The sequence below is a fragment of the Crotalus tigris genome, unplaced genomic scaffold (assembly GCF_016545835.1).
Source record: "Crotalus tigris isolate CLP2741 ecotype Arizona unplaced genomic scaffold, ASM1654583v1 scf7180000024464.508515016:1373766, whole genome shotgun sequence".
Taxonomy (NCBI): domain Eukaryota; kingdom Metazoa; phylum Chordata; class Lepidosauria; order Squamata; family Viperidae; genus Crotalus; species Crotalus tigris.
Window position 1 is genome coordinate 1,070,689 of NW_024100635.1, and position 21,259 is coordinate 1,091,947.

The following is a 21,259-nucleotide window of genomic DNA, read 5'->3' on the forward strand; positions in this document are numbered from 1 at the left end:
CGGGTACGGACGGGTTGACATCTATTTATTATAAAACTTTAGTAGAAGAGATGATTCAACCGTTGTGTGAACTGTTTAATAAGTTATTACAGGGGTTAGAAATCCCTCCATCCTGGCGTAATGCATTTATATCTCTGATTCCAAAAGATAGTCAGGATCTCACTTTGCCTAAAAATTATAGGCCTATATCTCTTTTAAATGTGGATTATAAAATTTTTGCAAAAATCTTAGCTAACAGGCTTATGGGGATCTTGCAGCAGCTTATACACAGGGATCAATCGGGTTTCATAACTGGAAGGTACATGAAGAATAATGTTAGACAAATTATTAATTTACTAGAGTATTTAGAAAAGAATAACCAAGTCCCTGCAGGTCTGATATTTTTGGATGCTGAAAAAGCCTTTGACCAAGTGAATTGGCAGTTTATGTTGTGTTTAATTAAGGAGATGAACTTCGGACAAAATATATTACAAGTATTATCCAACATATATCAAAAACAGACTGCTCAAATTATTGTAAATGGGGGTTTGTCAGAGGCTTTTGTAATAGAAAAGGGAACAAGACAGGGATGCCCGTTATCCCCGTTATTGTTTGTTTTAACATTGGAAATTTTGTTGATTAAAATTCGGGAGTCTCAAGAAATAAAAGGAATAGAAATTAATAAAAAAGAATATAAACTAAGAGCCTTTGCAGATGACTTGGTTGTTACTTTGTCTCAACCTGTTTCCTCGGTGGTGAAATTATTACAATTGATTCAACAATATGGATGTGTTTCTGGTTTTAAAATTAATAATAATAAGACTAAAATATTAGCTAAAAATATGACTAATGGTGATAAACAGGCTTTAGTTAACTTAACAGATTTTGAAATTGTTGATAAGGTAAAATATTTGGGGGTTACACTATCTGTTTCTAATGTAAAATTGTACAAAAATAACTATGAAAAGCTGTGGATGGAGGTACAGAAGGATTTAAAAAATTGGAATAATTTACAGTTATCCCTTTTGGGTAGAATTGCAGTTATTAAAATGAATGTCCTGCCAAAGTTTATTTTTCTATTTCAAATGCTACCTGTTTTAAAGAACGAACGTAACTTAGATGAATGGCAAAAAGGTATTAATAAATTTGTTTGGGCAGGGAAGAAACCAAGGGTGAAACTTAAAATAATGCAAGATTTTCGTGAGAGAGGTGGACTCAAGGTGCCAAATATGAAATTGTATTATGATGCTGTAGTACTGACTTTGATTAGCGACTGGGTGAATTTAACAAATATAGAAATACTTCATTTGGAAGGCTGGGACCTACTTTTTGGATGGCATGCCTATTTAATATTTAATAAAAAAGTGGATTGGGTTTTTAAGTCTCATATTATAAGAATCTCTTTGTTAAGAGTGTGGAGAAAGTATTATAAAAGTGACTTCAAAATACCATTATGGGCTATACCTCGGCATGCCATAGAAGGTATAAGGAAAGGGGTAAATATGGATAAGGTCTCTTACGCACAGTTACTAAGATGGGATGGCCAAGACTGTCAGTTAAAATCTTTGGAAGAATTAACACATGAAAATTTAACTTATTCATGGTTCCAATATAGACAAATAGTGGATAGATGGAAGATGGATGGTAAAATGGGCTGGCTTAGAGAAGATGGAATTTTTTTAAAAGAAGTAAGAGACCAAAGGCCAACCCATATTAAGAGAGTTTATGGGGTTTTAGTGGAATTAGATTCAGAACCTGAATTAGTTAAAGATTGTATGATTAAATGGGCACAGAATATTGGTGAAACGATTTCAATGGATATTTGGGAACTTATTTGGATAAGAAATGTTAAATTCACACAAGCGCAAAATTTAAGAGAGAATTTTTATAAGATGTTTTATAGATGGCACCTTGACCCAAAGAAAATGTCCATTATGTACCCTAATCTACAGCCGAAATGTTGGAGATGTGGATACTTGGATGCTACCTATTATCATATTTGGTGGACCTGTAAGCATATAAAAGCTTTTTGGATTAAGATATGGTGGAATATTCAAAGAATTTTTAAAAGGAGGGTAAAATTTACGCCGCAATTATTTTTATTAGGTATTGTTATTGACTGTGATGCTAAAGAGGTTACATTGATGTTAAATTTGATTACAGCCGCTAGGCTATTAATAGGACAATATTGGAAGAAGGAATCTTTGCCTACTTTACAAGAATGGTTTTATAAAGTTTCGTATTTGGCAGAAATGGCAAAGATTTCGGTTTTCTTAAAGGAGCAATCTCAAGAAAAATTTTTTGCGGTATGGGAAAAATGGATAAATTTCATACAATATAATTTGGATATGGAAAAATATTATTTAGCTTTCTCATAATTTGTAATGAATGCTATTTCTTTCTTTCTTTCTTCTTTTTCCTTTTTATATATATATAATTTTTATGTATTATTATTCATATATTTTCGTCTATTTTCTTCCTTTTTCTTTCTCTCTCTCTTTTCTTTTTTCCATTTTTTTACTTTTTTTTTTTTTTTTCTTCTTAGTATATATTACTTATTTTAAAGTTTATGTTATGCATATTATTATTATATATATTATTATTGTGATTTTTAATCATTATTATTAACTATTTTATAAATTGTAAATGTTATTTTTAAAAAAATTTGTTAAATAATCCTATATCCAGTTCTGGGAAGTCGGGGGGGGGTGGGGTGGTTGGGGAGGGGGGGGGTGGATTTTTATTTGTAAAACTTTTGAAAAATTTCAATAAAAAAAAAAAAAAAAAAAAACTTCCAGTGTTGGAGCATTCACTGCTTCTGGAGGCAGGTTGTTCCACTGATTAATTGTTCTGTTGGGAAGTTTCTCCTTAGTTCTAAGTTGCTTTTCTCCTTGATTAGTTTCCATCCGTTGCTTCTTCTCCTGCCTTCAGGCACTTTGGGAAATAGCTTGACTCCCTCCTCTTTGTGGCAGCCCCTGAGATACTGGAATACTGCTATCATGTCCCCTCGTCCTTCTCTTCGTTAAACTAGACCAGTGATTCTCAACCTTTCTAATGCCGTGACCCCATAATACAGTTCCCCATGTTGTGATGACCCCCAACCACTTATACCTCACCGGGTGCCAGGGGCGTGGCCAAAGAAGGGGGGGCAAATGGCGGACAGCCTTGTTTGGTGACCCCCGTGAAATGGTCATTCGACCCCAAATGGGGTCCCGACCCACAGGTTGAGAACCACTGAACTAGAAATACCCACTTCCAGCAACCATTCCTTATATGTTTTAGCCTCCAGTCCTCTAATCATCTTTGTTGCTCTTCTCTGTACTCTTTCTAGAGTCTCAACATCTTTTTTACATCGTGGTGAGCAAAACTGGATGCAGTATTCCAAGTGTGGCCTTACCAAGGCATTGTAAAGTGGTATTAATACTTCACGTGAAAAGGTCACTTGGACAATCACATAAGGCAGATCGTTTTACTGAAACATTTGTCAGGATTTCTCTTGTAAGTGAAGAGAAAAGGAAAACGGAAAAAGGCTAACTCCATTTCATGTTATCAGCAGCAGTTACTGGATACTTTTTTGCAGAAGTGGAATACCTCAAAAATGCTTGGGGTAGTAGTTTTGTATATTGATTATATAATTCCCACATGTGGAGTTTCAGTCTTCTGCCTTGGATTCAACCAGTTTTTGAGGCCCAGAATTCCTCAGTCAGCATAGAAAAGGTCCTCAAGATACACCTGTCATGTCCTGCCAATTATGGTTGCATATTGCAACAGTCGTTACGTGAGACTGCTTTCCTTAAGTACCCTGATCTCTCTGATGCACCCATTAATCAAATGTGCGAGTCACTAAGCGGAACACTAGCTATCTCAGGGTTGTGGGAAACTCTTGGAGGCCTAGCACAGGACTGGGCGTATCTGCTTCAGGCATCCCTAGGCCTGCCCCAAGCTCTGAGATACCCTGTGCTCTGTTTCCCAATCCTTGGGTCTCCCTGGGCCTTCTTTCCCCCACAGCGTCCCCCCAGTACTTTCCCTCACCCCCCACTGGGTCCTTACAGCCTTTTTCCCACTCCCACTGCGTCCCTGCAGTCCTTAGGCCTGACTCCCACCCCACCAGGCCTCACACCACCCTCCTCATCTGTGAACCTCATGTTGGGGAAGGAGGAGTGGGCACACATCCCTGGGCCTCAAGACTATCTCCAGAAGCAGCTGTCATTTTCAGTGAGCCCTGGATTCGTCCCTGGGCCATGCGGTGGACTTGTGGAAATGGCTGCCATTTTGCCACACTGTCCACCCTGTCACTCAGAAGAGGGACAATCCTCTCTGTTTTGCTACCTTAACATGAGAAAAAAATGTACAGAGGTTGTACAAGGTAAACTTTAGCTTATTTCCCCTGCTTGAAATGTCCTAATTTCTATCTCTCAGACTGGCAGTGATGAAGAAGACCATCCCTGAATCTGAGAAAAGCGCCAATGAGAACAGATGAAGTTTAGCCATTCTAATTGCAGTTAGACTTCTGCTTCTTAATTTATTTGTTGCCTTGATATCTGCCCCAGTCCTAAATTTTATGAAAGTACAATATTTCTTTATGTACAGTTAAAAATTAAAATGACTAAACTTGATCTGTTTTGATTTGCATTCTTCTCAGATTCAGGGATGGTCTTCTCCATCACTACCAGTCTTAGAGATAAAATTAGGACATTTCAAACTGGACAACTAAGCTGTGATTTCCCTTGTACCTTTACAAACTCTAAACAGTCTTGGGTTCTGCCACTGGGTTTGTAGCCTTTGAAAATTATAGAATTAGAGAGGATCTCTCTGACTTCCCTGATGATTCTCCCAATTCTGAACCAGATCTGACAGACAATGGGAAAGTTGAGGTCCCCATGGATGGAGAAAGTGACGAATGTTTTGAAAAATCTGGGAATGAATTCCTTTAACATAAGAAGAATTTGCCTGTCTGAAAGCTGGTCCTGAGTATGGCACTTGGGATATTTGAAGGTTCCTGTGACCCCCTCTTGGTTGTTCTGGGCTGTGCCCCCCTGTTTTATTTCTCCTTTTAAGAGATTGAGAATTTCCCAACTGATTTAATTAAAGCAAACTTCTGTTTCTGTTTCCAATAATGTCTCTAAAGAAACAAAATGATGGGCATCTGTAACTGAAGCCAGAATGGGTTTGTTAAAAACAGATCAGGCCAGACAAAACTTACTGCTTTTTTGATAAAGCAATTACATTAATGTATCAGCGAAATACTGTGGAGATAGTAGACTTGGACTTCAGCAAGACATTTGACAAAGTGGATCACAACTTACTTCTTGGTAAGACAGAACAATGTGGGATAGTATCACCACCAGGAGGATTCACAGTTGACTGACCAACCGCATTCAATGGTTATTCCTCAATGGAACTACATCTACACAGAGGGAAGCATGCAGTGGGGTATCTCAAAATTTGGTCTTGGGCCTAGTACACTTTGACATCTTCATAAATTGATAGGCTCAAGATCCAAAGGGATCCTGATAGACTTGAGCAAAAGGTTGCAAAAGGGGATCACATGACTCTGGGGCACTGTGACCATCATAAATATGAATCAGTTGCCAAGCATCCAAATATAAATCACATGACCCTGGGGATGCTGCAATGGTCATAAATGTGAAAAATGGTCATAAGTCATTTCAGTGCAATTGCAACTTTGAACAGGGTTTTTTTGGGGGGGGGGTCAGAGGGGGTCACGTTAGTCACCAAAGCACCAGAGGGCGCGACAAGAAACTGATCAAAGAGAGAAGCAACCTGGAATTAAGGAGAAACTTCATGACAGTGAGGGCAATCAACCAGTAGAACAGCTTGCCTCCAGAAATTGTGGGTGCTCCATCACTGGAGATTTTTAAGAAGAGACTAGTCACTAGACAGTCATTTGTCTGAAATGGTATAGGTTCTCATACTTGAGCAGGGGTATGGACTAGAAGACCTCCAAGGTCCCTTCCAGCTCTATTCTATTCTAAAAGTCAAATTTTTTTTAAGGTTTTCCAAGGAATGCCTACAAGTAAAGAGAGAAATAATATTTGGAGCAATGAACTGATATTTAAGGTCTGCAGATAAATGATCCTGAATTTAGAAGAAACCAAAGAATTGTACATCACATTATAGATCAGTGGTTCTCAACCTTTCTAATGCCGTGACCCCATAATACAGTTCCCCATGTTGTGGTGACCCCCAACCACTTATACATCACCGGGTGTCAGGGGCATGGCCAAAGAAAAGGGGGAAAAAATGGTGGACAGCCTTGTTTGGCGACCCCCGTGAAATGGTCGTTCGACCCCAAATGGGGTCCCGACCCACAGGTTGAGAACCACTGTTATAGATAGATAGGCAGATTGTCTGGGGGTATATTTACCTTGTAAATTACAGCACGCTACACAGGAAGTGCTTTGTATGCCATCTTGAGTTACTGAATGAAAAGGGAATCAATAAAATATACCTTGCAGTTCTTTTATTCCAGATTCCTCCATGCAACAGAGCTCAGATGCAATAGCTGAAATGGCCACTATCCCCATCCAAAACCTACGAGATGTACATTAAAAACGGCAGTGCAGGGCGTCTCTCTAAAAAGGTTAGCCTGGTGATCAGTCGGTCATGTGCTTTGGTGAAATATTCTATTCTTCCCTTTTGTGTTCTTTTTAAAAATGTATTTTTGAAATATTTCCTCTACCATATGTTCACAATCGCCCCCCTATTTTAGGCCCTGCTGCATTTTTCTCTCTCTGTGTGACCTAATGGAGACTTCCCCTCAAGCAAATTTACAGAAGTACATGGCATTTAGCATTTAGCAGATTTACATTCTCCTCCTTCAGGAAAGAAGCTGGCATGCTGGGTGCCCTTGGATGCAGCCCTGGCCAGCAGGAGGGAAGCTGGCTTCCCTGGTGCATCTGGCCTGATATTGCTGCTATGTCCTAAAACCTTGGGAGCCACATTAAATAAGTCATAAAGATTTCGGGTATAGAGAGGTTTTGATCTCCAGTGAGATCCATAAAAAAACTGTGTAATTCTGTAAAACGGTCATGAACTTTTAGGGCTCAGCACGTAGCTAATCTTCATAAGCTAACCAGCATCACATTTCACTGTTTCAGTTGGCTCAGTTGCAAAGGTTAGTTGCTAGGAGTCAAAAACTACTTGATAGCTTTTAATCAGGGAGGAAATCATGCAAACGCCTTAGGCAGAGATCAGACAAGCGTGTTTTTCGCCACCTATCCGGAGTCAAACACGCAACATCTGTGCCTAGAAAGCGGAGAACAAAGTGGACAGCATCTGCGGTTGACTTTAAAGGAGTTAAAACCATCGAGTACTATATTGCTAGAAAGGAGGGGAGGAGACGGGAAGAGTAGAAGAAAGTTCAGTTGCCTCTTCAAAGGGGACCTTTTGAACAGCAGAACTTCCTCTTCTGGATCACTTATGGGAGGAGGTTGGTGTGCAAAATGGCTTTTGTGCTCTTTTTAGGGTAGAAGCAGCAGCTGGAAGGTGAGTGGAGGGCAGGTCGGAGAAGAAGCCGGGAGCAAGCAGGGCTGTTTTTTTTCCTCCAGGGCGTCCAAGCAGAGAAGCAACTCGGTTGAAGCATCTCAGGTGCTGCTGCTGCCAATCCCTTCCCTCCCTAACTTTTACGTCCACTGGTGTTGCAGGCTGTTAAACAGGGGGCTGCCATTTTCTACTGGTGGGAAGATTTCAAAAGTCTCCTTCAAGTGAAGGTTGATTCTTTGGGAATGGCTTCCCTCCAGACGTTGTGAGTGCTGCGTCACTGGAGGTTTTTAAGAGGAGACCGGACAGCCATTTTCAGGAATAGTAATAGGGTCTCCTGCCTGAGCAGGGGGTTGGACTAGAAGACCTCCAAGGTCCCTTCCAACTCTAATTTTTTATTATTACATTTGATTAATGCTTAATAAATATGGTGTTGTCTGGTCCAATTTATTTGCTTAATAATGCAAGTTACGTTCTTAGTGTCTACCCCTTTTCTCCAACCATTGAGGAAATAAATTCCATGTTTGAAAATATTCTGTATCTTGTTTCTCTTTCATCCTCAATGTTAAAGTGGTACCTGGAAAAATATTAATGGTCTGACAAAGAATATGGGTAAAAAGCAGATGGCCCACCAAAGATTGTGTGTGTAAGGGAGGTTTGTTTTGCTTACAAGACAACTCTTAAATTTAGGATGGCCAGACATCCTGTTCCCAGCTCTGCACATGATATATTACTAACTGCTTGTCACATGGTGTATCTAAATTGCTTAACACTTGATATATTGCTGATTGCTAAAAACATTCCAATGTAAACGAGGAGCTATCGATTATAGATCTGTCCAGTAGTTTTCCCATGTTAGAATAAGGACCTATAGAATGTAACCATGTGAGGCATGTGACCTGCTCAGGAAATAACTCTGCTTGAAGGGTTATAAAAATGGTCATCAATGTACAATCTGAGTTCAGATTCCTTCAGCCAGGATGGCTCTCTGAACCTGCGCAATAAACTTCCCTTTCCTGAAAGAGCTGATTCAAGTTTTTTTTTAATTCTATAACATTTTCTGGTGCATTGGCCGGGAAAAGCTTGAGTGAGGCGATATTTCGCTGAGGACGGCTGGACCCTTCGGACCTGCTGGTAAGCCATCTCTGAACAATTCTCCAGGCGCCATGGGGGTGTGTTTCCTCCAGGAGACAGCTGTGGCTTCGCAGCAGAGCCGACAGTACTGAAGGCCAGTCCAAGAACCCTTTGGGAAAGGAAAGGAAGTCTGAACCAACTCCTGGCCCGGATGGGTGTAGCTACAAGGCAGGCGAGTATGTGTTTAAAGTAATGGTACCTATCTCACTTGAAGATAGAAGAGGGGGCCTGATCACTCCCCTGGACTCGGGACGGCGATCCTAATGAAGTCCGTGTTAGGTTGTGTGGGTGGTTAAGCCAGTGCATTCCCTACTAGTGACCGCCGGCGCTGTAGGTCATTGGCAGTGTGTTAGGATCTGGGGGGGCGTAGTATGGATGTGGGGTGGCCCCCAGAGGGGACTTTTAAGAAAACTATCCTAACCAATTTTAGTATATAGATCAGTGGGGGGATGCAGTAGCCGGACGAGCTGATGAGTTATTGCAATGTCAAGCTGAAATGGTTCATTTGTGTGTGGCTAGACCCAAAGGAAAAAAAGCTTCAAGTACAAACTAAAAGAGTGAAAGATGTGAAGATTTCAGAAACTAAGGTGTCAGATGCTAAGAAGGAGATAAGGATGGAGGTAGAGGAGTTGATTCTCAGACCTCCTCCCTACGTTCCACCTTTCTCCCCCTTCCCCCCCCCAGTGCCGGCTGTGGCAGAGCCAGCAGCCGCTCTGACGGAGGAAGGGCTGATTGCCCCTGCTGTGTCCGAAGAAAGGCAGCCAGCTGTGAGACGAAAACAGAAAGGGGGAGGCTGTCAGCCCCCAAGGAGGAAGGGGATTTGGAAGGTCTCTCTGTAAATGTGAGGGGAGAAGTAAGTAAAGAGGAGCAATTGTTGAATATTTTGTTGACTCCCGAGGAAAGGGAGAAGTGGAAGGCTGCTGTTAGGCAGTGTTTGAAGGATAGGTTGCCGGCTGTGCGGGATATACAGCCAGAGATGGAAGCCAGGGCACCAGAAAAGGACCCTGAATGGAATACACAAAATCCAGCACACATGACTTTGTTAAAGGAATATCAGAATTTAGTAGTAGAGGCTCTTTGCAAGGCTGGAAAGCCTTCAGTGAATGTGTTAAAGCCGTCTTTTGTGATGCAGGAGGCAGATGAAAGTCCGGAAAGTTTTTTTGCAAAGGCTGATTGAGGCTTATGGGCTTTATACACAGGTTGATCCAAGGAGTGCAGACAATGTGCGAATGTTGAATGAGAGGTTCATAGCACAGAGTTATGAAGATATAAGAAAGAAGTTGCAGAGGTTAGTTAGAAGGAGCATTAGGAAAGAACACTACAGAATTGTTGGAGGTGGCCAGGAAGGTGTTTGTTAATAGGGATAAGGTGGAAAAACAGGAAAGAGATGCTAGAATGCATAAGAAAATTGAGTTGTTGGCGGTGGCATTGCAAGGAGGGATCATGCTGGGACCCAACCAGTGTGCTAATTGCAAGGAGGAAGGTCATTGGCAAAGAGAATGTCCAAGAAGGCAGATGTGAGGTAGAGGTTGGAGAGGAAGAGAAGGCAGAGGATGTGGAGGTGTTGGCAATGGGCCCCCCATGCACTCCCCCTTCATGGGTAGAGGGCAGAGAGGGGCTCCAAGGAATGTGAGAGATGGTCCAGGGAGTGTAAGAGATGGTCTGAGGAATGGGACATTGGAATAGAGACAGGGAGATTGAGGGAATTGGATTGGCAGGGACTAACTGGTCAGATTGACGAGGACCTGGCTTGAAGGAAGCCCCCCCTGAGCCATTGGTTACTTTAAATATAGGGGGCAAACAGACAACGTTTTTGGTGGATACTGGAGCAGGCAGATCAGTTGTGAATAATCAAGTTGCTGAAATAGGACCCCATAAAATTCAGATTCAAGGAGTGTCAGGGGAGATTCTAGGGCGTTCGGTCTTACAGCCTGTCACGTGTGTGTTTGAGGGCTCAAAGATTCAACACGAGTTCTTATTTGTCCCCGAATGTCCGGTTTCCCTGCTAGGTAGGGACCTACTTAGCAAGCTAGGGGCCACTATTTCTTTTGATGAGGGACAACAAACACTTCAGATTAAACACCAGCCAGAGGCAATGTGGAGATTGATGGTTAACAGGACTGTGGAAGAGGAGGTTGTGGATGAGACATGGAGGGAGTTTGGAGTGCCGGGGCTGTGGGCTGAGGATAACCCCCCCTGGTTTCGCAGCTCACCACCCCCCTGTGATTGTGGAAATGAAATCTTTAGCTACGCCTGTGCGTATCAGACAGAGATCTTGCTCCAAGGAGGCTATAACTGCTATATATGAGAGCATCCAAAACTATTTAAAAGCAGGCATTTTGGTGCCCATCCAATCACCTTGGAACACCCCTATCCTGCCTATTAAAAAGCCCGATGGTTCCTTTCGGCCAGCACAGGACCTAAGACTCATAAACTCCATAACTGTCATGATCCATCCTGTTGTGCCCAACCCCTACACGTTGTTGAGCTTAATTCCTCCAACTGCAAAGTGGTTTTCAGTTGTGGATTTGAAAGATGCTTTTTTCACAATTCCTATTCACAAGGCTAGCCAGCCGTTGTTTGCTTTTGAGTGGGAAAATCCAAATACTGGGCAAAAAGCACAGTATACCTGGACCAGGCTGCCACAGGGCTTTAAAAATTCACCTACCCTGTTTGGAACAGCCTTAGCAGAAGATTTACAGCATTTTGTGCCCCGACAGAGGGGTGACACGCTTCTGCAATATGTAGATGATGTGCTGGTGACAGGCAGAACTGAAGAGACATGCTGGGAGAACACGAAATATCTTTTACACTTACTGTTGAAGTGCGGCTATAGGGTCTCCAAAAAGAAGGCACAATTAGTCAGACGGAAGGTGAAATATTTGGGATATGAGATTGAGGAGGGGCATAGGGCTTTAGGCTGGGAGAGGAAACAAGCTGTGCTAGCTATTGCTGAACCCCTTAATAGGCGGCAACTGAGGGGCTTTTTAGGTCTGGCAGGGTTTTGCAGGATATGGATACCAAATTTTGCTCTATTAGCTGCACCTCTTTATTCAGCTACAAAAGGAGCTGATAAAGACCCTTTTGAATGGGAGGGAGAACAAAAGAATGCCTTTAGGGAAGTGAAACGAGCTCTCACCTCAGCTCCAGCTTTAGCCTTGCCTAACTTAGAGAAGCCTTTCAATTTGTATGTTGATACCAGGAAGAATGTTGCCTTGGGGGTGTTAACTCAACAATTAGGACAGTGGCAACGCCCGGTGGCTTACTTATCTAAGCAATTAGATGGGGTTGCCCAAGGCTGGCCACACTGTCTGAAGGTTCTTGCTGCTATAGCACTCCTTTTACAGGACTGTAATAAATTGACCTTCTCATGTCCCATAAGTGTCCACACCCCTCATGCAGTTCATTCTATCTTGGATAATAAAGGGCATTTGTGGATCAGCAGTCAAAGGCTTTTTAAGTATCAGGCGATGATGATTGAAAATCCTCAAGTGAAATTAGTGGTGTCTAACCGGCTAAACCCTGCCACCCTATTGCCCACAGAAGTGGATTCAGAACACAACTGCTTGCAAGTTTTGGAAACTGTATATTCAAGCCGTCCGGATTTATCTGATATTCCTCTTCAGGATGCTGCCCTAAATTGGTATACAGACAGCTCGAGTTACATGCAGGATGGGAGGAGGGTTTCTGGATATGCGATTGTGAATGATGAGGAAGTGGTGGAAAGTAGTCCGCTAGGAGCAAACTGCAGTGCTCAAGTGGCAGAATGGTGGGCATTAATTAGAGCATTGGAAAGAGCTGAAGGGGAAACTTTAAATGTTTGGACTGATAGTAAATATGCTTTTCTAACTCTACATGCTCATGGTGCTGTGTATAAGGAGAGGGGATTCAGGGATTCGGCTGGCAAACATGGGTTACATGGACACTTGATAAAGCATCTTCTCGATGCAGTACAAAAGCCAGCAAAGGTTTCAGTTATGCATTGTAAAGGGCCATCAGGGGGGAGTATGGGGGAACTGAATAAGCAAGTGGAAAAACTTAGGAATTATGTTGTTGAACAAACACCTCCTAAACTAATAACAAGATGTCATCCCTTTAAACCAGGGGATAAGGTGTGGGTAAAACATTGGAGACATGAACAACTGGAGGGGAGATGGAAAGGACCTTATGAAGTAATAATGGCCTCTCCTTTAGCAATAAAGATTGCAGAATCTAAATCTTGGATTCACTGGACCAGAGTTAAAGCAGCTGCAGAACCTCTGTGGACAGTGAACAGGGACCCCAAGGTTCCCACCAAACTCACTCTTAAACGTGTTTAGTATGTTTAATGAATATTTTATTGTTTGTAAACCAGATATTGTATTAGCACAAGTGTATCCTGTACATATATCTACGGCTGTCTGGCTGAAATTCAACCCCCTGCTAAGCCACACCCGGAAGCTGGCTTTCTACGCACGGGAGAAGAAAGGATGAAAGGCTTCCTTCTGCTTTTATATAGTACTATTGTTGCATGTAATAATGTTTGTCTTTCTAATTTAGGCCAATGGAGCAAGCCAGAAGAAGCTCCACGCCTTATCCAATCTTATGCTATAGGCACGGGCACTTGCAAAGGTCACCCCCCTATTGGATTTTCCCCAGAATGCTGGAATGGTAGCTGGCCTCATCCTTGTCAATTTCCCCAAGCATTTGACAGAATAGTTAAAGAAGCCTGTATTACAAGACCACCTGTCAATCCCGAAGCCTGTCAGTATGTTGGGTATATTCTTAGGAAAGGCATATGTGTAAAGGCCCCATATAAGAAGCCTCCTCCTCCTGTTACTCTGGAGTGTGGGCCTCCCTTATTCTGGGGATGGGAGCGGGTCACCCTAGTCTCGCAGTTGAAGACGGGATGGAAGGGGACTTGCATCGTACATGTAATCCCGGGGGAATTAGGAGTTACTAACCAACGACCCCCGAGGAAGCGCCCAGAGAGAAAACGAAGCAAAAGGTCCCAGCAGAATAAGGATATGCCCCATCCATTGGAGTCAAGGATGCAATATAATTTGTGGGTCAATTGGCTAAACTAGCCAACACAACTGATTTTTGCCTTTCTGAAGCATATGACATGGAAAATTTGCTGTCCACATGTTTAATACCCGTATGTGTTCCTGTCACAGCAGCCAAGGAGTTCAGTCACCACGAGTTTAAAGAACACATAGGCTATGAAACAATGTACAGCGGGGTCACATTTCCAAGTTTCTACCCACTGATGCTTTAGCTTTACATACTCCTAACGTAGCCATTCCAGAAGACTTATAATGTGCACATATCACAGGGTGTGAGCAGAATACACCTTCACCTCATTGCCTGAAAGTGAGCCAAGAAAGGCTAAATTGCACATTTTTCCAAACAGTGTCTTTTGGGTATGCAAACATATGGTTACCTAAAGGGTGGTTCTTCACATGTGGGAATTCCAGAGACAAGAGTATAACAACATACATACATAAGACCCAAGTGTTATGGAATGAAACTTATCTGCATAGATGAGATAAGTCTCATCAGGGGGGAATAAAGTGGTACCTGGAAAAATATTAATGGTCTGACAAAGAATATGGGTAAAAAGCAGATGGCCCACCAAAGATTGTGTGTGTAAGGGAGGTTTGTTTTGCTTACAAGACAACTCTTAAATTTAGGATGGCCAGACATCCTGTTCCCAGCTCTGCACATGATATATTACTAACTGCTTGTCACATGGTGTATCTAAATTGCTTAACACTTGATATATTGCTGATTGCTAAAAACATTCCAATGTAAACGAGGAGCTATCGATTATAGATCTGTCCAGTAGTTTTCCCATGTTAGAATAAGGACCTATAGAATGTAGGCATGTGACCTGCTCAGGAAATAACTCTGCTTGAAGGGTTATAAAAATGGTCATCAATGTACAATCTGAGTTCAGATTCCTTCAGCCAGGATGGCTCTCTGAACCTGCGCAATAAACTTCCCTTTCCTGAAAGAGCTGATTCAAGTTTTTTTTTAATTCTATAACAATGTAAGTCTGTTTTGAATTTAATAGAAAGTTATATAGTTTCTTAAACATTTTTTTATCAGAGGTCAACAGCATTTGATCAAACATTGTCTCTTCTTTATAAAAACTATACATTTTCTCATCTTTATCATACTGGATTGCATTTGCAATCAAGGCCACCATGCTAATTCAGTACCCTGGTCTACAAGCTCTTGTTTAGATTTTAAATTCCCTTCGGTATCCAAAATATCTTTATATGTCCATTTTTTTTCATATTTCACTTGATTTGGGTCAACAAACGCTTCCATCGTTGAAAGCCATCCTGGCATTCTCAAGTAGATTTTATCTTTAATCTTTTTCCACAGGAGAAGTAGCATATTTCTTATATAATGATTTTAAAACTATCTATGAATTTATTCTTCTCATACCATAGAAATGCATGCCAACCAAGTTGCGGATCATGTCCTTCTAGATATAACTGTCTTTTATGTCTGAGAGTTATTCATTCTTTTAGGCATATTAAGACACATGTTTGATAATATAAGACCCAATCTGGTAATCCAAATTCTCCATTTTCCTTTGGATTCTTGTAGTATTTTCAGTTTAATTCTGGCGTTCCTTCCTTGCCAAATAAATTTCAAAATCAAAGTATTTAAATCATCAAAAAATTTCTTCTCTGTTTTTATAGGTGCTGTTTGGAACAAGAAGAGCAGTTTTGGTAAAGTATTCATTTTCACAGTAGCTATTCTTCCTAACTCTGATAGTTGTACGTTTTTCCATTTTTCTAGATCTAATTTTATTTGATTAAGTAATTTTATGTAGTTATCTTTTATCATTACACATCTTGCTGTTAGGTATATTCCCAAATTTTTTCTGACAATTATTCTGTTTGTTTGGATGTAAGGTTTTTAACTATAACTTTTGTTTTCTCTATTTATTTTCAATCCTGCTACTTCTCCAAATTCCTCAATCCTTTTCAATAATTTAGGGGTTGTCTCCAATCGTTCTTCTGTGATAAATAGCAAGTCATCTGCAAATGCTTGTAATTTATAGCTTTTGTCTTTTATCTCCATTCCTTTAATTTCTGGGTCTTGTCTGATGTTGCTGTTCAAAACTTCCAATGTCAATATAAATAGCAATGGGGATAACGGATATCCTTGTCTTGTGCCTTTCTTTATATTAAAATTCCCTGTGTAGTCCCCATTTACAATTAGTTTTGCTGTTTGTTTATGATATATTGTCTGAATTAATGTATCTTGAAAGCATTTATAGAACACTGTAGGTAGTCCATCCAGTCCTGGAGTTTTATCATGTTTTTGTCTTTTTATAGCTTCCATCAGTTTCATCATTGTTATTTTTTTGTTTAGCATGCTTTTAAAATTTTCTGAAATTTTTGGTAGATTGGCTTTTTCTATATATCGTGTTGTTTTTCCCAGAGAGATTTTTTTTCTATATCATATAGTTTTTCATAATATTCTTTAACTATTTTTTTATTGCCTCATTTTGGAGTTACATATCTCCCTTCTCATCTTGCAATTCGTTTATCAACCATCTTCCCGGATTATTTGCATTTTCGAAAAAAAATTGTTTTGCCCTTCTGATTTGTTGAGCCAACTCTTCTGACTCTATTAGATTTAGTTTACCTCCAAGTTTTTAAACTCTTCCCTTAGCGTTGTACACTGTTACTTTTTCTCTTTATTCTTTTCAGCCGTATAAGTTATAGCTAAACCTCTGAAGTATGTTTTGACTATATCCCGTATGTACTGGAGTAAAGCGTCTTCATTTTTATTTTCTTTGAAAAAGAATTCCATTTCCTTTACTGCTATAGTTCTTAATTTAGGGGACATCCATATCATGATTTTTGTCTATTTGAATAAAATGTATACTGAGTCTTTTTTAGGTTCATTTCCCTCCAGACATTCTGTACGCAGATTTCTTCTGGCATTTTAAGAAAACCCTAAGGTAATCTTTTTCTTCCTTTTTTTCCTATTTTACTACTTTTGTAATTAATTTTTCATTCACATCTCTAAAATTAGCTGAAAAGCTTTGACTGTAAACTATTTGGGGATATTTTTCCAGGCTTGAAAGACATAGATTTTCTTCATATACACATTTGTAGGTGTGTGTCTATATTTTTCTCTGTATGCATATATCTGCAATTATAAAATTTAGCCTCAGCACTTTATATTTGATGATAACCCTTTGAATTGTTAAGAATTTGTGATTGATCCAAGTCAACAAGAGAATTTTATGATTGAACAGATATCTGAACTTGGATTTAGATAGTCTTCCGTGTCTGAAATGAATCATAATTAATGTATGAGATTATTCTAGTATCGTGGCATGTTTGCTTTTTCATTGTAATGTATATATATATTCTTTTCCACATCTGTAACCATTTAATGACACTTTTCTTTGAATCTTATAGACAAAGAGGATGGCAATAAAAGCACTCTGGACTGCGAAGAATAACAAGCAACATTAAAAGGAAAGCAAACTGAGCCAGAAATCAAAATATTTTCCATTTCCTTCAGAAAACCATACAATTCTCTTCCTCCTTCAACAGCTCATAGAAAAAAAGAGAGAAAATCAAGAAAGATTTCAAGCTGGAATAAATAATTATTCAAAACTCAAGGATACCTTACATGCAAAGTGAAGGGAAATATCTGGAAGACTATTGGAAGAAAAGGTCTGTTGGAAAGTCATATAGAGCAGAGAGTAATGCAGGCCTCGCCCTGTGAGGAAGAAAATGGAGTAAATGCTTTAGTGAGCATGGCAACGTGGTGATACATCAGAGGATTCACAGCAGGAAGAAAACCTATGACTGTACTGATTGTGTGAAAGTTTCATTAGAAATTCCCATGTCATGTGACACCAGAGGACCCACACAGGAGAGAAACACTTCGAATGTCCTGATTGTGGGAAAGATTTCAGTGAGAATTCCAGCCTTGTGAAACACCAGAGGACTCACACAGGAGAGAAACCCTTTGAATGTCCTGATTGTGGGAAAAATTTCAGTGTGAATTCCAGCCTTGTGAAACACCAGAGGACTCACACAGGAGAGAAACCCTTTGAATGTCCTGATTGTGGGAAAAGTTTCAGTCATAATTCCAGCCTTGAGAAACACCAGATGACTCACACAAGAGAGAAACTCTTTGAATGTGCTATCTGTGGGAATAGTTTCAGTCGCAAGTCCAACCTGGTGATACACCAGAGGACTCACACAGGAGAGAAACCTTTTGAATGTCCTGATTGTGGGAAAAGTTTCAGTCACAAATGCAGCCTGGTGATACACCAGAGGACTCACACAGGAGAGAAACCCTTTGAATGTCCTGATTGTGGAAAAGATTTCAGTCAGAAATCCAGCCTTTTGAAACACCAAAAGACTAACACAGGAGGGAAACCCTTTGAATGTCGTGATTGTGGGAAAAGTTTCAATCATAATTCTAGCCTTGTGAAACACCAGATGACTCACACAAGGGAGAAACCCTTTGAATGTGCTATCTGTGGGAATAGTTTCAGTCACAAGTACAACCTGATGATACACCAGAAGACTCACATAGGAGAGAAACCCTTTGAATGTCCTGATTGTGGGAATAGTTTCAGTCGCAAGTCCAACCTGGTGAGACATCAGAGTATTCACACAGGAGAGAAACCCTTTGAATGTCCTGATTGTGGGAAAAGTTTCAGTCACAAATCCAGCCTTGTGATACATCAGAGGACTCACACAGGAGAGAAACCGTATGAATGTCTTGATTGTGGGAAACGTTTCAGTCTGAATTCCAGCCTTGTGAAACACCAAAGGACTCACACAGGAGAGAAACCGTATGAATGTCCTGATTGTGGGAAAGATTTCAGTGAGAGTTCCAGCTTTGTGAGACATCAGAGGATTCACACAGGAGAGAAACCCTTTGAATGTCCAGATTGTGGCAAAAGTTTCAATCAGAATTCCAGCCTTGTGATACACCAGAGCACTCACACAGGAGAGAAACCGTATGAATGTCCTGATTGTGGGAAAGGTTTCAGTGATAATTCCAACCTTGTGAGACACCAGAGGATTCACACACGAGAGAAACCCTTTGAATGTCCAGATTGTGGGGAAAGATTCAGTCACAATTCCAGCCTTGTGAATCACCAGAGGACTCACACAGGAGAAAAACCCTTTGTCCTGATTGTGGGAAATATTTCACTGAGAAATCCAGTGTTGTTATGGACATTAGGTGAAGGGAATTCACTCAGAGTTGCCTCAGATGGCGAGATGGGCAGTGGTTAAGTTTAATACTGAATGAATTTAATAAGGTAATGTAAAGCTCATTACCCAACTCTTGCTCAGTGATACATACAGTAGGTTTCTAACACATAAAGTTTTTAACTTGTAATCTGTCTCGTGCAATCTGCATCTCTAAGTAATCTGTTTTACTCAGCCTCCCTTCCCTCCTCATTTATAAATTTAAAATGTCAGTTTCAATCACACATCAGTCCCGCCACTCTCTTCCTCTGATGACGTGAGCTGCAGTTAGGCTTCTTAATTTATTGTTGCATTTCTATCTGCCCACGTCCTAAATTCTATGAAAATACAGCAATTCATTAGGCACAGTTTAAAAATTAGAACGGCTAACTGGATATGTTTTGATTGGCATCCTTCTCAGATTCAGCGATTGTCTTCTCCATCACTGCCAGTCTGACAGAGGGAAATTAGGACATTTCAAACTGGACAACTAAGCTACAGTTTCCCTCTAAAACAGCCACTTATTTTTCTAGTCGGTTTGTAGCCTTTGAAAATCAAAGAATCACAGAGGATCTCTCTGATTTCCCTGATGATTCTCCAAATTCTGAACCAGATTCGACAGACATCATGGAAGTTCAGGTCCCCACTGATGGCGACAATGAGTAGACACAAATGTTAAAAAAATGTCGGGAATGAATTTCTTTAACTTAAGAATAAGTTGGCTGCTCAGTCTGAAAGCTGGTCCTGAGTGTGACACTCTGGGCATTTGAAGGTGCCTGTAACCTCTCTTGGTTCTTCTGGGTCCTGTCCCCCCTGATTTTATTTCTTCTTTTAAAAGACTGAGAATTTCACAAGTTGTTTAATTAATTAATGAATTAAAGTAAACTTCTGTTTCCACTAATACTTCTGGAGAATCAGAAATGATAGGCAGCTGTAATAAGCCAAAATGGGTTTGTTAATTTGATGCCAGATAAGCATTATTGCCATTTTTGATGAAGTAACGTAATTAGTGGATTTGCAAAATGTTTTGGAGATAGTATACTTGGACGTCAGCAAGACATTTGACAAGGTAGAGCACAAGTTAACTTTTTGATAAGACAGAACAACATGGGATAGACAGAAGCAGGACTGGGTGCATTCGCAATTGACTGACCAACCACACTCAGTGGGTATTCCTCAATGGAACTACATCTACATAGAGAGAAGCACACAGTGGGGTACCTCAAGGTTCGATCTTGGGCCCAGGACTCTTCAACATCTTCATAAATGATTTAGAGGAGGGGATAGAAGGGGAACAAATGAAATTTGCAGATGACACCAAGTTGGGGAAAAGAGCCAATACTTTAGAAGATGGGCTCAAGATCCAGAAGGATCTTGACACATTTGAGCACTGGGCCAAGAAAATGCAGCTCATTGGTGAATAAAATAAGGTCCTATACCTAGGTAGGAAAAACGAAAAGAACAGGAATAGAATATGTAATATCTGGCTCAACAGAGGAATCTAGGTGTCGTAATGGACCGGTAGGAGCAGGGAATCTGCTGCAGCTTCCCCTCCCCCCCCAAACCAATGTAGTTGTAGGTTGCATCAACTGCGTGATAGTGTCAAGTCAACAAGACATGATAGTACCACTTTACACCACACTGGTGAGTCCACATTTAGAATACTGCACCCCGTTCTGGTCCCATGATTCAACACATGTTGAGGCCCTGGAAAATGTGCAGAGAAGGAGAAAGATCATAAATGGTCTGGATGCTAAATGACAATTGGTTGAGAGAGTTAGGTATATCTAGGCCAGTGATGGTGAACCTTTTAGAGACTGCCCAAACTGCAACCCAAAACCTACATGCATCATCGAGTGCCGGGTAGGTGTGGCCCATTGGGTGGGCATCGCTGCAGTGGTAATGGCAGACTGGGTGGGACTAAAAAGTTCAATCAATCAATTCCAACTTTGCAAGAACTTTTTTTTCCCCAGGAGAAGTTGAAGTTGACTGAACCTTTTCTTTTTTTGCACATGGCGGTGAAGGCCTAAATGAAAAGGTTTTATAAAACCCAGCTGAAGGCCTAGGACTGGGGTGACCATGTGCAAAAAAAAAAAAGGTTCAATCAGTCAATTTCAACTTCTTGGGGGGGGGGGAAGATCTTGCAAAAGTTGGAATTGATTGAACTTTTTAGTCCCACCCAGTCTGCCGTTACTACCACAGCCATGCCTAGCCAACTGGCCACACCCAGCCAATTGGCCACACCCACCCGGCACTGGAGAATGCATAAGTGGGTTTTGGGTTGCAGTTTGGACAATCAGTCTCTAAAAGGATCGCCATCACTGTCCTAAAACTTTGAGAGCCACATTAAATAAGTCATAAAGATTTCCGGTATAGAGAGCTTTTGATCTCCCCTGAGAGTCACCCCT

At 40.8% G+C, this 21,259-nt stretch overlaps 2 protein-coding genes across 10 annotated transcripts in view; both read left to right on the forward strand.

Moving 5' to 3' along the window:
• LOC120303337 (zinc finger and SCAN domain-containing protein 2-like) overlaps nt 1–17,286 on the forward strand; it is a 95,410-nt gene extending 78,124 nt beyond the window's left edge. For 2 of the 9 annotated variants that reach the window (XR_005555416.1, XR_005555417.1), the window contains exons 2-4: nt 15,312–15,341; nt 16,540–16,585; nt 17,052–17,286. The gene's annotated coding sequence lies outside the window, so the exon portion shown is untranslated. Of the gene's footprint in view, nt 1–6,458; nt 6,584–15,311; nt 16,586–17,051 lie in introns of all 9 variants that reach the window. The other 7 variants (XR_005555413.1, XR_005555414.1, XR_005555410.1 and 4 more) reach the window with 7 other exon arrangements.
• Nucleotides 17,287–17,546: 260 nt separating this feature from the next.
• On the forward strand, nt 17,547–19,016 carry LOC120303349 (zinc finger protein OZF-like; the record flags this gene model as incomplete). Its single annotated transcript, XM_039332816.1, has 1 exon — nt 17,547–19,016. A coding segment is annotated over one exon (1,350 nt), but the record flags the coding sequence as incomplete, so codon positions are not given.
• Nucleotides 19,017–21,259: the final 2,243 nt, after the last annotated feature.